We start from the raw sequence: 19,499 nt of genomic DNA on the forward strand, positions 1-19,499 counted from the left end.
GTGTGAGAGCTTTTCTTTTTGTTCTGGCAAAATGTTCCCTGGCTCCAAGCCCGAGCCGCTGATGCAGAACTAAAGGCAGCCGCTATCTAGTCATGTGTAACTAGTACAGTGAGGAGGAATGCTAAATTGAGTGGACTTTACATGGCCACAAGAATAACATAATGCCAATTCCTAAAGCTACAAACAAGATTTTTATGTAAAAACACACCTGTTTTATCAGCTACAACAGAGAAGAGGGTCCCATCCCCCCCGATTGAGACCCTGTAGCTTCGCCCCATTTACCCAAATGAAACTCTGGTGTTGGTTATGTTCACTTCTTCCTTCCCAGGAAGCAACACATCAAAACTCACTGCCATTTGGAGCTGCCAATGTGCGAAGTTGCCTTGTGCAACTTTAAATACACTTTTACATACATACATACAAGTCGTATTACACCAAGGAAACCATAATTTATACGCTGCCCCAAAATATCATACACTTTTTTTTTTTTAAGAAAAATATATTGGCTTTATCAGTGCTTGAGGGGAAATTTGTCTCTATACATTAATCCATTTCTAATCTTCAGTAGGATTTGGGGAGTTACAGTGTCCATTAAAGTATCTCTTGTTAAATAAAAGACCAAATTCAAAATGATCATGATGTCCTTTTAATACACATGGCAAACAAACAAAAAGCATGGATGACATTTTTTCTGTATTCATTTTTAATCATTCTTTGAATCACAAAGATTATAAATACATATCACAAGATGATGCACTCACCCAAAATAAAACATGAAACAAGGATAGCATTACATTTTGAAGATAAAAAAAAAAAAAAGAAAATCTTGGAAAGGACAAGTAAAACCAAATCCCAGTGTTCTAAAAATAATAAAAATAAGGCAAAGCTGGAAGGCATAATAACTACAAGATGACAAAAGCAAAATAATAATAATAATAATAATAATAATAATAATAATAATAATAATAATAATATAAAAGCGACTTCTTATATTTTCCCCAATTTGCTGTTAAATTGTAAGATGGTGATGTCCATAAATCTTGACACATTTCCTCTATGGCTGCTGGCTATATCTAGACTGGAAACTGGAAATTAGCTGTAAAAGAATATTGCGCAAAATAATCAGACATAATACTGTATATTCTGTGTTTCTGCTATTATAATCATTCACTTAGTAAAACAAAACAATGTAAATTTGCTATGATTCTCAATGTACTGTTCTACTGTAGCACTATGCCTAATGAAATGATTATGCCATATATTTTATGACTGAAAACCTCTTAACAAATGTAGCATGATAACCAAATTCTTTTAGAGGAGCTTCTCTTACCACAGGTATCCCTCCTTAAATTCAGTGAATTTGTGCCGGACCATAAATGTTGCTAGAGCATCTGCTACCTGGTGACAGATGAGAGAAGTTGGAGTTAAAACAGCACAAACTGAATCCACGCCTACTGCACCAGCTGGATGTATAAAAAAAAAAAAAAAAAGAAGGGGGTGCAGAGGCCCCCCCCAAAAAAATCCAACGACAACAACATTGCCCACCAATGGAAGAACAAAAATCTCCTCAAACTGAGATATTGGAATGCAAAAAGTTTTTTCTACATCTGACCAACAAAATGACACGCACAGGTGAAACAGTGTAAACAGAGCAACGCCGTTTCACAATTGCTGCAACAATATTATATTTCAATGTCTCAGTTTGGGGAGTTTGTTTCTTCTATTAGTGAGTGCGAGCTCCTGTTGCATCTAGTTTGTTTTAAAACTAATTTTTTAAAATAAATTTGCATCCAATCCTATTCTTTGTTCTCTGTAGTAATTCTGACAATATCTTAGTAAATATACATACAGCCACAGTGTATGTTCAGGTGAGCGACACTTACTTTTTCAGGTGCGTCCTCATGGACAGCATGACCACACTGAGGCAGGACCTGCATCTGAAACTTCCCTGTGGACAGACAGTGAGATGATGGACGTGACTGAGGGCTGTATAGTGTTGCCTACAGTATATGACATCAGTTAAAACACAGGAAAGGGGAAGAAGAACAAAAAGTATGTATAAATTCTTAATTTGTGCTCCTCACCTTGCATCTGTCCGATTGTAAGGTCTTTGTCAAGCCTGTCCACTCCTACAGAGGAAGAAAGTCACAATTCAGCGGTGTAAAGGTGCAGTCAATGACATAATAGTTGGAAAGAAAAGTTATCAGTTTTTATTCTTATAAGTAGGAGCGTGAAAACCCTCCACTGTGAGGATCTTAAGAAACTGGCACATTGGAAAGTTTTCAGCTATTAAATGAACATAATTCAATTGGTGGCCATAGAATTTTTTGGACCCAATCAAAGCTGTCTATCCTTGTTCTATGTCTGCAAGATATACAAGATAAGAATTTTTTATATATATATATATATATATGTATATATATGTGTATATATATATATATATATATATATATATATATATATATATATATATATATATATATATATATGTATACATTGAGAAATTTGTCATTTGAAAGATCTAACCTGCAAGCAGTAGTAGTTTTGGCACTGGGCAGGTGAGGAAGAGGGCAGACAAGCCTCTGAACCAGCCCTCCCAGTATTTTTCCGTCTTCGACAACTCCACCCTCCAGGTAAAGACGCTCTCCTTCTTCATCTATATGGAAGGAGAAATGTCAACCTTTAAATGTACTTTTCAACGCCAATCCAACACACACATACTTTATATATGAGAGAGACAAATAGAGAGAGACAGACAAAGAGAGACAGAAGCAATACCTCTTGGTCGTCTTCCTTCATTCTTTTATTGTTGGATTCATCTTCCGCTTCTTCCTCCTCTTCCTCTTCTATTATGCCTTCACCGATGCTGTTAGAGACACCTGGACTGCTGAGGGGTTCCTCCCATCTGTGAATGTTGGGACAGAGGAAAGTAACGTATGTACAGCCTGCACAGCGACACGGCATTTGATATGTACAGACTAGAAAAACAGAGCAGACTTACTTCTTCACCTGGCCGCCCATGGACACCCGCGCCGACTCTATGTTTCGGATCTGGCCGCTCTTCACACTGAAGGGAAGGAAAACTTATGGTCACTTATGAACATGTTCCTCCATGCTGAAACTTTGGGTAAATTTCAAACAAGGGAACTGCAGTGGAATCCAGAAGCTATTGGGAATGGAGACGGTTCAAACCAGTAAAATGCTGGACAATCAAAATGCATCCATTCCAAGCCAAAACTATCCAAAATGTGAAAAATGCACGCATCAGGGATCCTACTGGTTTCAGGAAATTATTTTTTAGGACATTTCCAGGACAACATCGATAAAATTACAGGAGGGTATAATTTCGCCCAATCATATTTACTCCAAGAGGAGCAGTATTACCAGATGTTTGATAAAGGTTTTACCTCCACTCAATGGCATTCTCCAGAGATTTAAACGTCTTTGGCCGACTCCTGAGGAAATTCTGCATACTGTTCAAAGCATCCATTGCTGTACCTGATCACAATGACAGAAAATAAATGTGAATAATGTACCCACTAATACAATACTAATCTGATCATTTACAATTATTTAATTTGAATTTGATATTAGTTTATTTTTTAAATTCAACAATTTACAAAACTAATTTAATCATTCATAGAGTTGGAGACAAAAATAAAATCACATTCTGCCAATGTTTTTGTCAACAAGTGATGTTACTAGCTCCACTCAGCATCTTAAAACTGAGCAACATTAATCGCTCATGCTGTTTCAACAAAGCAGAAGCACTTACCCTCTACAACATCAATGACACAAAGGCCAAGTAGGGATGGTATATGATTGGTTGCGGCTGTGTGAACTGCGATGGCTCCACCCATGCTGTGTCCAATAATCATGATTGGAGGAGGGTTTTCTCCATACAGCGCCTCCACCACTTTGCCAATATCCCTTATGGAAGAAAGGGAAAGGCAGTATTAACTTTCTTAAATATCAACAAGTAGACTGAGACTCTAATTTATGATAGTCGTCCTCAGATCGCCTGAAAAGCATCCTAGGTATTGTCACAATCCTTATTTCCACTTTTCCAATTCTTTATGCAGTTGTACACTTGTTTGCCATCACATATTGAAAGTGGGGAAACTCCTTTCTCTCACTCTGGCTGTAGGAGACAGTAGACAGTGTTCAACAACCCAGAGTAAACTCTCCTATGACAGGAATAATACTCAAAGCTGAAACACAGTGGTGTCCCTTTTAAACTCACAAAGTAATGAAATGCTTGCCCTTCCTACTGGAACACACTGTGAAAGCAACACTATTTAGGGATGCACCAAATCTCGTTTTCCCTATACATCAAACAGTCGCTGCCTCTGTGTGGGAGGCTGTGGCAGAAGTTTGTTTGCCTGACTCAGTCCTCCTCCTAACTCTTGGCTGTTCCACCTGCAGGTCCACCACTGCCCTCTCTGGTGTCCTGTCCTTTTCTATGATGCAAGGCTAACAAGAAGTTGCTTAAAGTGTGTTGATCACAGAACAAGTGTCTGTATTAATTGCTCGCACTGTTGCATTGCAAGAATATCTGACCAGACAACTTACTTGGCCATTGTGTCTGCAGAGAGATCTTCAGGATTTTTCACTTTGGTGTCACCTGCAGGAGAAGAGAGAGAAAAGCATTTCACTGTTTGCTCCATCTAAGGCCATGAATGTGCACCAAATCTTTGCTACCTTGTTACCTCTTAAATGACGACCTCTTCATTTCATCGCTCCAGATAATTGCAATAATAAGCAAAATCAGAGTGTTTATAACAAACTGATCAACTCTTTTGGATAAAGAAGGGCTCCTGAAGCTTGTTGAATTACATTATGACAGAACTAAAAGAAAGTAATACTAACTGGCATGTGTTAGGATGGTTTTTTTTGAACAAATTTTAAGTGGCCAACATTGATACATTTCCCCTCCGGATTACACTGCAATACTGACCACTTCCATGTCTTTTCTGGGAAGTCGAATCTTTACATACATCACAAGATGTCTATATGCTCAAAACAGAACTATTCAAAGGGGATTACTATTACTTGGGGACCTAACGGAATTGAAATTCATCCCTCAGGCTCTGCATTTTCCTGTAGCCCACTTGCACAGGTTTTACCTGTGGGTGTCCTGAGATGGAACTTGACACCTCCACAAATTTGACTCATGATGTGCAAATTAAACATGCCGAGTAACTGATATCAAAAGACACCTTAGAACGATGCCCAACGACAAACAACACTGCTGATGCTGCTGATGCACAGGCAGTGCTTCTATTTGACTACGATCTTACTTGAGTAAGATATCGTTACTGGTACTGGAGTACTCATTTTGTGTTCTCTGACCGCCTTTCCTATTTACCATGAGCTCGGAGGTCCATGGCCACTACCCTGCAGTTGATCCTGCTGAATATCACGGCCTGCAAATGCACATACATGAAACCATTAACCTCAAATAATACAAATCAAATATGCTATGAAATGAAACAGATTTTGTGCTATGTTCGTATGCATTATAAATTTACATAAGAATAGTTATTAGACTCACAGTGAAGACTGCCCAGGAGAGAGCGGAGTGGCCTCCTCCATGGAGCAGCAGCAGCACGGGACCATGGGAGCCACTGCAGTAAATTCTGAAAATGTGCAGGCAAGTCAAGGAAACAGATGCAAGTACAAGGGATTTGAAACAAGCAGAGATTCTGTACAATCCCACGGCACATTAGTTGCGATGACGTATATACTGTAGGTCTTTCTGAATACAAAAAGAGGATTGTGGGAGTTGTGTGGAGTTTTGCAGCTAATGTGTGACGATTCATAGTCAAGGTTAAATTTTTACAATAATACAACTTTTACTTCATTTTATGAATTAGATGCTGCTCAATAAAGAACAAACCGATTTTCTCAAGTTCTGTACACCGTGGTGAAGTTAGATATGACACAGGTATAGAGAGAAGTGTCTTAAACTGAACCAAACAGCTTGGATTTGGATGATAGTGGATGATAAATGATAGTTTAAACTGTAAATATCCAGGGAATATTTGCTGAGCACACATTCTTCTTCAGCAACACCCTGATTCACATTCACACTCCTGGGAGCTGCCCAACACAACCAGAGTCTTCAACTGTTGGCAACTGAGCTGCTGCACTGGCACAATCAGAGATGCCTTGCTCAAGGGCAGTTGTTGAGCTCATTCACTTTCCTGCCAAGGTTTTCTTGCTGGTGCAGAGATACGAACCAGCGACCTTTCAATCGCAAGCCCGCTTTTCTAACCTTTAGGCGACTGCTACACCACCTTATTAATGATCAATGGTGAATTTCCTGTTGACAAACAGTGAATAGAAGCAACAATCAAGGATATGTCTTTGCCGTTTTCATTCTCCACCTCAACGTCTTCCATTGTTTCAAAGTAGTGACTCCAGGGCAGGGGGGTGAAATCTCTCTTCCGGCCAGGTCTGTATGTAAGGGAAGACAAGCAAAGAGTAACTCAAACTGTATCTGTATTATGATCCCATATTGCTGCATGAAAACACTCTCAGGAAGATTAAAAATACATTCACACATAGCATGCAATTCTAAGATATAAATTACTGGAATGTGTTTCAGTGCAGAGGAGTCGGACCATGCACCAATCTGATATCTTTGCAGTCACATGTGGTCAAGTGTTGCAACATCAAAGAAGAAAAACTTTTATGGTCTATGATAGTCAGGTTAATGTATTATTCTTAATGAGTTGATGATGTAAATTTTAAGTCTCAATGCCACTTTTTGAAATCATCTATTGAATCTTCTGAGAGTGACTCTGCATTTGTGTTAATGGCAACATATGTTACTTGTGGCTTCTAAGGGCCCTTTTCAATAGTGTGAACTGAGAAAATTTTAAACCTGACAACCAAATGCCAGAACCCCCAGAATTGTGGCTCAGTCCCAATTATGAGAAAGCATAAAAATTTTTAATGCAAGCAGAATATTTATTAGAAATCCATAACTAAAGTATGACAGCAGAACATGTGCATTCATATTCAGCAAACTTTTTTGTGTTTCATGTTAGCAGACAAGATAGTAAATTTTGACTCAAGCTAATGCTCAGTGTACTTATGGCTAGGCTTAAGAGTGATTCACGGGGCATTTTATTTTCATGTTAATTAAGCCTATACAGATTTCTGCTGTCACAGAAATGATTTGATGACATTTAACAAGTTATTTAGATACAGGATTAACTAAGCTAACATGTCTCAGACAGACTTGGAAAACATCTTGGCTGTTACTTTGAGGCACACCAAAAATGCACAGGCTGCTACTGTTTATCCGCAACCCCGTCAAACGTGTCACGACCCACCGGATGACAAACACTGCCTCTGAGGCTGCAAGTTGCATATCTGGCCGCTGGCCAGAGCTGCTGCCGAACATTTAAAGGACCGGCGAAAATGAGTATGATATTGCCTAAAGGTTGACAGACATGTCCAATACAGAGAGCATCAACCTAGCCAGCTTGATCAACAGCAACAACTTGTCTGATCAACTGCTGTACCACCTTGATGTAAACAAGCCAGCAGCCTGGCTCTGTGCAGCACGACAAGCTAGAAACACGACCTGACTGTCAGGTCCTCACTGCGCAGTGCCGCCTGCCTCAGTGGAGACCAGCAGGGAACCTGGCCCGACACAGCCGCTAGACTGAACTGTTCACACAAAATCTATCCTAGCTTTGCAGATTCAGGGTTTTCATTTGTACACTGAAGGTTGACGTCTTTACGAACTGCCTTTGGTTTATTTTGAGTGATTACACTTTCCACCCTGAAAATCCTAGCTAAGCTTCTGATCAGCAGATAGTGCGCGGCGCAGTGAAATACTGGATTTAACTTGCGTTAGTACAACACGGCGACCTAACCGCTATAAAATGCTGACATGACATAACGTTACTGAGTCAAAATATTTCATGCCATATAACGCAGCCGTTATATCCAGTACTGTCCAAACTCTGCTAACTGCAGCTAGCCTAGCTAAAGTAAGTACAGCTCAATATCCTGTCATTAAATAAACTAACGTTAAATACCTAGGCTAGGGCTAACTAGCTAGCTAATGTTTCAGGAGATCCTCAGTAGCATAATGACTGATGCTGGACATCATAGGTAACGTTAGGTAGGTTATCTAACAGAGTTGACAACATGCTAATAAGATGCTAGCTAACTCACCCCATTCTCATTTTGGACCCCGACTGCAAACCACCTGCCATTGGAGGTCTGGAAGCTAACAAATTTAAATGCAGCTGTTTCTCCATGTTGTCAAAAGTGTGTTAGTGTTCTGTCAAGAACTATTTAACAGGGTCTTCCCCCTCTTTCGCAGCATAAGATTTCCTTCGATTCCTGCACCGAGGCTAGCCAGGCATTGGATAAATTTCAGCTAGGTTGACGTTTGTCTAATAAGCTAATGGGTATCGCTCTTCTTCTTCTGATGCTGCCGATTCTTGCGCTTCTGCCTTTTCTTCGTTGTTCATTTTGAAGGTGGTTGGCATTCATATTATGTCGCATTACCGCCATCTACTGCCTACAAAACTTACAATCCATCTCTACCTACACCCTCTCTAATAAAACATATTTCCATTAGAAAACCAAACAAGAAACTACATTTTCTTCCATGATCTACTATCTTCAAAACTCCTTTAACTGCTTCAGAAGCAACTGGAAGAGCAACCAGTTGCCCTTGGTGAAAAGACACCAGTTGGACCCCTAACTATGAAAAATCCATCTCATAACTAAGATAGCATCCATAATCTATCATATGATGACATTATAATGATAGGAGAATTTATCTCTTTTTACATATAGTCAAGTCTGTTGTTTGCTGATGCAATGAAGTTTCTGAACTGTTGAACAGCAGGTTTCAAGCAGGGTTAGCCATTCCTTTAACCTTTAATTGCTGGTATTGTATAATGCTGTTTATTAACTGTGGAGCAGGCTGAGAGTCAGATGTCCCATTAGCCTGTTGTTCAGACTGAAGTTGAGTATAGATATTATGGGGTGAGTTATTGGGCTACATGGAAATGTGAGTGCAGTGTGGGTTAGTGTGTAAAAGTAATGTAGATGAGTGTGGGTCTGATGGGTGCTGTAGAGGGTGCTGGTGTCATGGGCCTAATTTAACAACATAGGTACCTGCTTGATGACTCTAATGACATACCTGCTCTCCCTGGCCTCCTTTTCCTCTAGCATCCAAGCTAGGTTTCTAGGTGCTCACCCTAAATAGCACACCTTCAACCAGAATTAATCAGTTAAATCACTTGGTGCATTACTCATTACCCTGCAGACTCTCAGCCCTCCATGGCACCACCGCATTTAGTTGTACTGCTAATAGAATATATTTCAATAACACACACGGCCTGAGAGGAGTAGAGAAAAGATTAAAAAAATAGCTGTGGGGTTTAAAAAAAAACCCCACAGCAACAAAGATTTCACATTCCTGCAATCAATGTACAATTCCCCACAATTGAATATGCTGCAGTTGACGTTGCTTTGAAAACAGACTGGACTCTGCTGACTGTGGGAACAGGATGTTCTTGTTGCCCAAATCTGTTATATAAGGAAAAAAGGTTTTCAGTTACTCATCAGATGAAAGAAAAATGGATGACAACAGCACATTTCAGAACAATTTCATATTCCCTATACCTCCCTAAATCCCACTCCACTGTTTGAACACAGGGTGGCAGTAGTCTACATTTTAAACTCAATTTCCTTTTAGACACCTTGTCAATGGATTGACTAAATAGATATAAGTAAAGAGTCTAGTCCCTGCCCAAGTATGACCTCTTGAGAAATGTCTTGCTGTGTATGTACCTTGAAAGAAAAAGACTCATCAAATATTTATAATAGCCTATATACAGTATATTTCATGTTCTCATAAAGTTGTTCTCTACTTGACATTACACCCATTTCGGATGGCAATACTCACTCACTCCCTCGTTCTCTTTCACTTATTCACACATACTGTAGTAATATAATCATACTATTCTTGGTGCAGATTTGAGGGCCTTTCGATGTGATTAAGATTATGTGAATGGTGGTTCACTGGCAGCTATGTAGGCTTCAGTCTCATAGTCTGGATCGTTGTTTTCGTTCATGGGAAGACAACTGCAGTTATGAATGCAGTTACATAAAGAGAAAGTTATGACAGCTGATGGGCCACACTTGCAGACTTGCTAATTCGGATGTGCAGACAGTGAGAGGCACAGTGACAGGTGAAGACACACAGAGGAGAATAAATAAAGGTCGTTGGTCATATTCAGTTTTTCTTTAAACATTAGGACAAAGAAGATGTGTTTTCATCTCTGTCATCATTAAGTGGATGAAATGCTTTTTAAATATTGTTGGCATTTTGCAGTGAATGTCTTGTGGACTAATCGCTGTTGAAGTGTGCCTTCAACTCAATGATACATTCAAAGGCAGATTCTTGAACTGCTCCTTTTACTTTTTCCAATTTCAGTAGATAGGATTGAAATCAAACGTATTCTGTTCCTGTGGTCTTTGCCATGTTAGTTTAAAGCTGCACTAGGTAACATCGCACATTGGCGGCTCCAAACGGCAGTGAGAGGTAACTGCTTGACAAATTTGAACTTCAATACCCAGAAATCATGTAAAGTGATGTCAGTAAACTATACCACAGGAAACCAAAGGGACAAGAGGCAAAATATTTAATGTTGGTGAGTCCAGCTTTCTCTGGATCGAGCGCTGCTCACTGTTTGGATTTCACTCTGAAGTTTTGGTTCGTCTTTTCCTGTGGGGGAAGTGTCCATACCCGCCACCAGAATTTAATTTGGGAAAATACAGTAAATCTACAGGGTCTAAATTAGAGGAATGGGTCTCTGTTGTGTAGGGTGCTTTTCAACTCGCACCAGGGGCTTCCTCAAAAACGAGACGCCCCAAGCAGATGAACACGAGGCGCCTGGAACGCAACAGCAGTGCACAAAACGCTTCAAACTCATGGAAAACATTTAGAGAAAGGCGCCTGCTAAAAGCGCATCCTGTCTGGTCATGGCCTTAGCCTGATAAGATGGGTGTATTTTTACATAAAATTCTTGTCTAGTGTAGCTTTAAATCAAAGTCGTTGGGCTGGGGGCCCTCCCCCAGAAAATTTTACAAATTTTAAATGCATTTCCTGCAATTCTACAGACTTGGCATCACTGTTGAGCTTTCTTGAATACAGTAGCCTAAAAGATAAAAGGAAAAAAGGAAAATGCTAAGTGACAAAATATTGATATATGTAAGTTTTGAACACAATTAAAACAGTTTTTTAATACCATCCTTTTCTCTATTAGTTATATATTTTTTCTTTTACAGTGTAATATGTCTACTTGAAAAAAAGGGTAACTACATAAATCTTAACAATGAGTAAAGATCAACACAACCAACTATCCTACATGAAATGCATGACTGCACACATATTACATTCTCTTGTTTAAAGACCACTAGCATTGTATTGTGGATCTGTAATGCTCCATTAACTTACATTTTCACATCTACCAAGTCACATGAGAGCAAGCTAATGTAAAAATCACATTACAATATAATCCAGAAGATAATTATGAGAATTTGAGACTGATACAATTCAAATTATTCAACAGAGTTTATTATTGCCACCCGACCCCACAGGTACCATAGCATTGTGTGTGTGTGTGTGTGTGTGTGTGTGTGTGCTAAATGTTATTGAAGTGATGCATCTATTCAAACAGCAGTCACCATTAGTGTGTGGCTACAGGTGTTTATGGTCCAGCTATTAGACAGCAGAGCTGTTTTTAAGTCTTTTGGTGCAAGTCCAAGTCAAGTCTCAAGTCAATCAAGGCAAGTCAAGTCACTTGAGACAAGTCTCAAGTCAATCAAGGCGTGTGCCGTGTGTATATCACTCACTCACACACTCACTCACACACACACACACACACATCTAAGAAGCATGTGACATCCAATTGCACATGCATTTTGACTTATTTTACATACATTCGTCTTGAAAAGTTTGACTTGTAAATGCATGCATCTACAAGCCTACTCCAAATAGAAATAAAGTTCTACATAAAAAGGCTAAATATCATTTCAAATAATCCAAACTCATTTTTGGCATTCAATCGGCGGCGTGGCCCGCTGATTCTCCTCCACCAATCAGAACATGGCTTCGCTTCACCACTCTAACCGATTATGACATCATTGGATGGAGCTGGACTCTGCTCTACCAATCAGAGCCTGTCTCAGCTGCACTGATTCATCACAATCAGAATTCCGATGTGTTTGGTTGCAGCAGCTCAGGGCATAAAAAGCCCTGCTGGTAAAGCCCTGAGGTCTTGAGCTTCATGACCCTTACAAAACACGCCTTCAAATGATCGCAATCCTGTCAAAACTGGCACGAGACACAGAGAGATGGAGGAGGAGCAACAGATTGGTGGTGTCTCTGACAGCTTTTTTTGAAGTTTTGAAGTTAATTTTGATAGTTTGGACCAGGTGGCGTGGTGGTTAGCGATGGCGGTTCGTTGAAGAGCTGGTGGTTGGTACGAAGAGACGCAGTTCGCCTCCCGCTGAAGCCAGCCAGTCCAAACTGTGATGTGGCAGTCGCAGTTGAGGCGCAGTTTGCCTCCCGCTGAAGCAAACCTGCCACCGAGTCCAAACAGTTTTCTCCTTGTTAGTATAGTGATTTGTATCCCTGCCTGTCACGCAGGAGGTTGTAGGCCCTTGTCAAAGCCAACAGTAAGAGCTTTACCAGGGGCTCCAGGGAATGTGGCGGGTGCTGCCGCGGCTGCTCCTGCTGCTGCTCCTGCTGCTGCAGCAGTACCGTTAAGCCAGGTGGTCGTAGTCAGTAGTGGCAAGCAACAACACTGCTGCTGCTGCTACTGCTACTACTACAGCTGCTGCAGCAGTATAGGCCTAGTAGTGGTAGTTCCAGTAGTTCTCATTACAGATATCTGAAATATCTTAAAATCGCATTTTGGCTAGTCATAATGTAATGAGAGATATTGTAAATTAGCATTGAAGATATCTCTCATTACATTATGACCAACCAAAATGCTAATTTAAGATATCTCTAATTACATTATGATCTGTCAAAAAAAACCTGACACTTTGCCAAAAGCTTCCATAACAGATAGGGCCTTGGGCAGAGAGACATTTGGATTGGAGATAAACAAAAGGAGATCATCAGCATACAAAGACAGTTTCAGTTTCAGAGTACCACGAGAAATACCCTGAATATCATTGTTAGCCCATAATGTTATGGCGAGAGGCTCAACCGCTAGAGCAAACAATATGGGTGACAAAGGGCATCCTTGCCTTGTGCCACGTTGTAAAGGGAAATACTCAGAAGATATGTTATTTGAGCGCAGTGAAGCCACAGGGGATAGATATAGGGTCTTAATCCATGTCACAAATTTGGAGCCAAATCCGAATCTTTGAAGGGCGTCTGTCAAATAATCCCAACGCGATCAAACGCCTTCTCTGCATCAAATTATACTACTACCTCAGGATCCTTTGATGCAGGGGAGTACAGCACATTGAGGAGCCATCTGATGTTGAAAAAGGATGTGTCTATTTCTGATAAATCCTGTTTGGTTGGAATGTATTTTCTTGTGTAGAGGACCTTGCATACGCTTTGCTACGAGCTGTGTCAGAATTTCATAATCCGAATTTAGGAAGGATATTGCTCGGTAAGATACGGGTTCTAGTGGGTCTTTATTTTTCTTTAAGAGTAGGGTGATACTGTAGATGCTTGATAAAAGGTGGGAGTAAGGGTTGAATTGTCCAGGCACTCTGCAAACAATAAAGAAAGAAATGGGGAAAGCTGTCTGGAGAATGCCTTGTAAAACTCATTCGGAAAGCCGTCTGGGCCGGCCGCCTTCCCACTCTCATAGAAGATATGGCAGCTTCTATCTCTTCAGGGGAGAATTCCTGCTCTAAACTATTATGAGAGTCTTCACTGATCAATGGCATATTAAGACCATCAAAGAATGTATCAATCAACTGAGGGTCCTGAGAAGATTCTGAAGTATAAAGAGAGGTATAGTAGAGCCCTGCATTCTGGCCCGAGCCTGACGGGGCCCGAAGCTATGACAGATTTGGGCCGGGCTTCGGGTAATTTTCACATCACTAGTTCGGGCTCGGGTCGGGCCCGGGCCTGTTTTTTTTTGGGAGGGGCTTGGGACTTGAAATCAATAGGCATACCAATCAAAGAAACTACAAATTTTCAAATACACACACAGTCTGCCTGCCGCGCACACACACGCCCTCCTGTCGCTTCCAAGCAAGCACTGGCCTCATGGACAAATGTTACTGTTCTTGGAATTTTCTTGAGAAAATGGACTCTAGCCATGTTCTTTGATTAAGCTTTTGATCATCCTACACAGCATGCCTTCTGTTTGCGTATCTGAATTTGTTGCGGGTCAGTTGCAGCGCGGCAGTTTAAGGTGCTACAGCAGCTCCGCCAGCGGTCTGCCCGTTCTGTTGGGCGTATAGGATTTTACCTATGGGTAAGTCAACACAGTTATCCACTTTTGCTTATTGTTCTATAAACAACTCATGTTGTACTGTGAGGAACATTAATGTACCATAGAGGAGTACTTATGTCACTTTTTACTGTTGCCAAATAGAAGCTTCTCAGCGGCTCTTCGTGGATAACCTCATCTCCAACATATATTTAAGCGACACTGATTCATGTATCCTCTATTTTCTTAACTGACATGGTGATAAATAACTACAATAAGCAAACTATTTATATACATTTATATGGCTAAAATACGGAACAGACGGATGCGTAGTAGTCCGTCAAAAATAGAAGTCATGCGTATCTCCAGAGTTGCGGCTCCAATCCTGTTATAAAGCTCAACCTTTTTCTGATAAACGTTTGAACTGACACATTTAATACTGGTAATGCTTTGGAAGTGTTTTGTATGGTGTTTTGTATGGTTTTGATTTAATAAGCTATTCGAAATTGATTCGGTTTATATATATATAAAAAAAAAAAAATCAGGCTTGGGTCGGGCTCAGACTGAGAATTCTCATAAAGACTCGGAAAAGACTCGCGCCCATGTGAATCAGCGTTGCAATGTCCACTGGGTGCAGACGCGTTGCGGTAGCGGCACGGAAGCCGTCCGGAACCCGCGCGGCAGTTTCGGGCGCTCCGTTCTTTTTCCGCATCTGGTCTATTTTTGCTGGATCCGCTTGCGTCTGACAAGCGCAGAAATGCACTTTATTGACTTGCGGGTGATGCATACAACTCAATCAAACGCGTGCAGTGTACATTGCCTTCCGTTCCAGAGCCGTTCTGATCCCGTGCCCCGGCCGTTCTGCTTCCGTTGCGCATCTGGTGGACATTGGGCTTAAGCCTTAGGGCCCGGGCCAGGCTAGGGCCTAAATTTGAGGCCTGTGCAGGGCTCTAAGGTATAGAACTGCTTAAATCGGTTGTTTCCTTATGGACAGTAGTGGCGCCTGAATTAGTTCTTATCTGGGGAAGCTCATTATCATTTTTGTAAGAAACAATAGTTTAACAAAGGTGTTTTTTTCAAAGCAGTTGAGCGGTTGTCATTGTTTATTACCAGGGAATTTTCCCTGCCTATCACTGTCTGCAGCTACCTGTCTGTGGTGTCTCAAGTTTCACTCTTGAAACAGTTAGCCAATCAGAACAGAGGGGTCGTTAATATTAATGAGCCTTAAAGGCACAGCAACAGAATCAGCCTGTTCTTGGCAAGGCTCAGAGAGATGCTGGAAAATTATGGACCTCAAGACATAAAATAAAACACTGGAAAGTGTAGAATATGGGACCTTTAAGATTGTGGTTCCACTGAAATGAAAACTGAACTAGTAAGAAACTAAGTCAGCGAAAGCTATAACCAACTAGCTAATGCTGCACCAATGAAATATCTTTTCATTTGTCCTGTAAAATATGTAGAATTAGGTTGATGGTGAGTGTGTAAATGATTGATTATGGGGTGTGTATAAATGAAGGGTAGGTGTAACATCAGTATAGTGAAGGTGGAGGTGTGATGGATGGGAATGCAGGAGGTGGTTGTTAGAGAGCAGAAGTCACTGCTGATCCTTCTGGGTGTTTTCCAGATGTTCCTAATTCAATAAAATATCTGTGATGGAATGTGTCCATAACAACCAGTGACATACCCACTCTCACCTAACCCCCTTTCCTCGAATGTCCAAGCCAGGTTTCTATGTAGGCATCCACCCTATTTTAATACTACAAGGGATTTCAACATAGATCCTGCATATTAGTAAACCCCCAAATTATGTCTCCTTATCTTATATGCTTAAACATCTATACAAAAATAACTGTGCAAAACACACAAAATACTGGGAGAAAACTGAATGGAGATGCTCCATTCCAAAATCCAGTGAAAGATAGAGTCAGGTTCAGATGTTTTGTATTTTGCAAAAATAAAAAAACCCACCGGGAAATAGTTAGCACTCATGAGAAATCAATCAACAATGTGTTAATTCAGCAATCACAGTGAACATGTTTTGACTATTCACAGTATTCTGTTACATCACCACACGGCCATCTTGGTAGGAAAATAACAGGTGACTGTAATAAATTAACAGCTGATTATGATCAAATGACAGCGACAGTCAATGAGCTGTGTATATGGTAAAGCACCATATTGATAGGAAATGTGACATCATGGGAATACTATGAATACAACCTTCATCAGCATACACAACAACCAAGCTGGCTCAGTGTTTGAAAAAAGTAGGAGGCTGAGGAGAGATCAGTTGGTTAAACATGTTCATAAAAAAAAGCTAGCCATCTAGCAAGCACATCACACTGTATGGTGATTAAATATTACCATGTTGGTCTGTAGCCCACAGATATTTGAATCCACATCAAAGTTGTTTTTCTTAACAAAATACTTGGTTTAAAACACAAAAATTAACATAAGAAAAGAGTTCATAGGCTTATGCCCCTATCAATGAAGGGAGCAGACGAGGTGTGCCATCAAGTCATATAATAAGTTGGCCTGTGTGCTCTACTAACCTCGAGTGACGCACTGGCTGATTTTATTTATAGTGTGGTGGGGATTATCTGTTTCACAGCACTGAGTCGGGATTCGTGGTACTCAAAGTGCAGGAGAGCGCTGGCCAGTGTTGATGGGAGCTCGCCGTACCTAGATTCAGTTTCATTTTCAGGGGTTGTGGGTGAGGTCACACCGGCTGGATGCAGTCAGAGCAGCAAGTTGTTTACCAGCGGTGGTAATGTGTGCTCAAAGGTCACTCACACAGTGTTCCACTGAAACTGTTTTTAGCTAAGGGTGAAAAAAGCACCGGGTGAAAGTGGTTCCCTCTCTCTCCTGTAACATTGTGGGGGCCGGAGGTGATTTAGCCTTTTCTGCCTCTGCCATTCAATTCAATGTAGCCAAGATGCATTTAAGATGAACCAAACCACCTGAGGAAATGCATTGTTGCCACAGTGTAACCAAGTGTAAATGGAATTGTACATTTCCAAGCCACATACCAAACTACAATATATTCAATTCAATATATTCAATTCAATATAATATACCATTTTAAACACCTGTCGAGGCCATTAGCAGCACATTTGTGGCTCCCTAACAACGATATATTTTAGCATCATAGAAAATTATCTCTGCTCCTTATTTGGTGGATTAGTACAATTCTTCTAAATACTGCAAGGAAAACTGGAGGAAAAGAATCAATATGAAAGATATGAATGTGTTAGATTCTTATCGTTGTCTCAGTGACACACATGAAGGCAGCAGGACTATGTTGCTGAACTGGAAAATGAATTGGAGGTGCATTTGAAGAACTGAATTGAAGAATTAGCGGTGCAGTTTAGAGACCAGAACATCCTGACACGTACCTGCAGGTGAAACTTTAGATGTTTAGAGGAGAGTGTTTTGCACAGTCAACCGTGTGACTAGACGTAAGCTTGCCAGGGCAGTGACCCAGAGCCGCCATGGAAAGTCACATGTATAGAGGCATGCACACTCAGGACTCCTCTGCCAACCACAGACTCTCTCCACTCCACTTGAACAGTCATAATTCTCCAACCTGTCCCTTCTCTTGGTGTTGTAAGTTTCCTCAACCAGATGCTGATGGCTTGAATGATTGCATACAGATGCCCTGTCCATCCACCCACCCTTGTTCAGTGTATGGATTGGCTGAGAGGCGTGGCGGTTCCCTTGCTTGGAACGTTTCGTAACTTTATTACATGCAGGGGGAGGATGAGGGAATTCCTGAAACTCCTGAGCCACTTTTCCACTCATGTTGTGAGACACTAGCAGTAAGAAAAGGCTACAATGCAAATATCCAACACCATAGCACCATGTCAGTCAGTCCACTACCCCATGAAAACACCCCTGGCATCCAGACAGGCCTCTCTGTCTGATTGGCCATATACATCAACCAATAGGAAGATGAGGCTGGCCTTTACTGGGCATGAGGACCGAGGTGGGCGGGTTCTTGGAAGTGCATGTGGTAATGTGATCGTCTATCATCACATGAAATGTGAACTTGGGAAACGCATGCCAAGAACATTGTTAATTTGTTGAAAGTTCAAAATTGAAGATCATAAAATTGTATAAGTTTTAAAAGTTTTTTTAAATGTTTAATTGACACTTTGCATTGGCATATCAGAAATTTAAGTCAAACTCCAAGCTCCAACAACTTAATGTAAAATAATAGATTTATCATATTGTCAACTACTTGCAGATATAATTAATAGATTCCAAATCAAGCTAATAAATAAGACTGTTTTGAAAACTGCAAACAACTGTAGAGCATCATTCCACAGTTCCCATGATCAGGCTACCGTAATGACCGTTAGTTAAGTGCATATCAACAACTGCTCAAGTGTCTGTCTGTGTCTCCCAGACGGTAAACACACGAGATAAACATAGCAAGTGTGTACTCTATGTGCACAACTTGTCAAACTGCCCCACAGCCACGTGCACAAGGTGCCTATAAATTGAGCAGCTTCTTTAGCAATGGAACAGTAAACACAAAGCAAGAGCTAAGGACACTAAAGGGACTAACTGGCCAAAGGATTATGGATATTTACCATTGTGCTGGATTATAATTTCACTGGGAACTACTAAGGTAAACTTGGATTACAATTACATCAGGATAATTTATTGATGAGTTTTTTTGTGCACCTTTTATAGGATTTTCATAGATTCAAACTCCACTCATGTCACTTATTTTAATAAGAGGAAAATATAGCCAACATTTTACACTAGTGTTTCTTGTACCCTTGTGCTGAAAAACATATATAGTGGCAGGCAGCAAGAGTACATCAATAAGTCAATTGATGAAACATATGAACCTCAACATAATTATAATACAATTCTTCTTGGATCACAATAACATGATGAATGTTAATTTTTTCAGGTAGTAGTGGTATGCTGGCTTGCTTAGTTCAAGCAGAGTTTATGTCCCGAGGCATTTCCACAGCAGAACAGCTTCAAAAGACAAGATTACCACTTGAAAAAACGTGAAGGTCGCTCACAGGT

At 40.6% G+C, this 19,499-nt stretch overlaps 1 protein-coding gene across 1 annotated transcript; it reads right to left on the reverse strand.

The window, feature by feature from the left end:
• Positions 1–637: 637 nt before the first annotated feature.
• Positions 638–8,462, reverse strand: ppme1 (protein phosphatase methylesterase 1). Its single transcript, XM_078286639.1, has 14 exons — positions 8,197–8,462; positions 6,366–6,459; positions 5,555–5,647; positions 5,369–5,426; positions 4,573–4,624; positions 3,776–3,930; positions 3,408–3,498; positions 3,002–3,067; positions 2,779–2,905; positions 2,527–2,656; positions 2,085–2,129; positions 1,884–1,948; positions 1,331–1,398; positions 638–1,096 (listed from the first exon to the last, which is right to left on the reverse strand). The coding sequence occupies exons 1-14, from the start codon at positions 8,280–8,282 to the stop codon at positions 1,093–1,095; spliced, it is 1,134 nt and encodes a 377-aa protein (XP_078142765.1). The 5' UTR covers positions 8,283–8,462; the 3' UTR covers positions 638–1,092.
• Between the last annotated feature and the right edge of the window lie 11,037 nt (positions 8,463–19,499).

This window comes from Centroberyx gerrardi, chromosome 11, assembly GCF_048128805.1.
Source record: "Centroberyx gerrardi isolate f3 chromosome 11, fCenGer3.hap1.cur.20231027, whole genome shotgun sequence".
NCBI lineage: Eukaryota > Metazoa > Chordata > Actinopteri > Beryciformes > Berycidae > Centroberyx > Centroberyx gerrardi.

Excerpts from the sequence above, each read along its gene's own strand:
- ppme1 (XM_078286639.1), bottom strand. The coding sequence starts at position 8,282 with ATGGAGAAACAGCTGCATTTAAATTTGTTAGCTTCCAGACCTCCAATG. Across the intron at positions 3,499-3,775 it reads TGTCATTGATGTTGTAGAGG|GTACAGCAATGGATGCTTTG; the intron begins GTAAGTGCTTCT and ends CATTGTGATCAG. Across the intron at positions 2,130-2,526 it reads AAAACTACTACTGCTTGCAG|GAGTGGACAGGCTTGACAAA; the intron begins GTTAGATCTTTC and ends CTTCCTCTGTAG.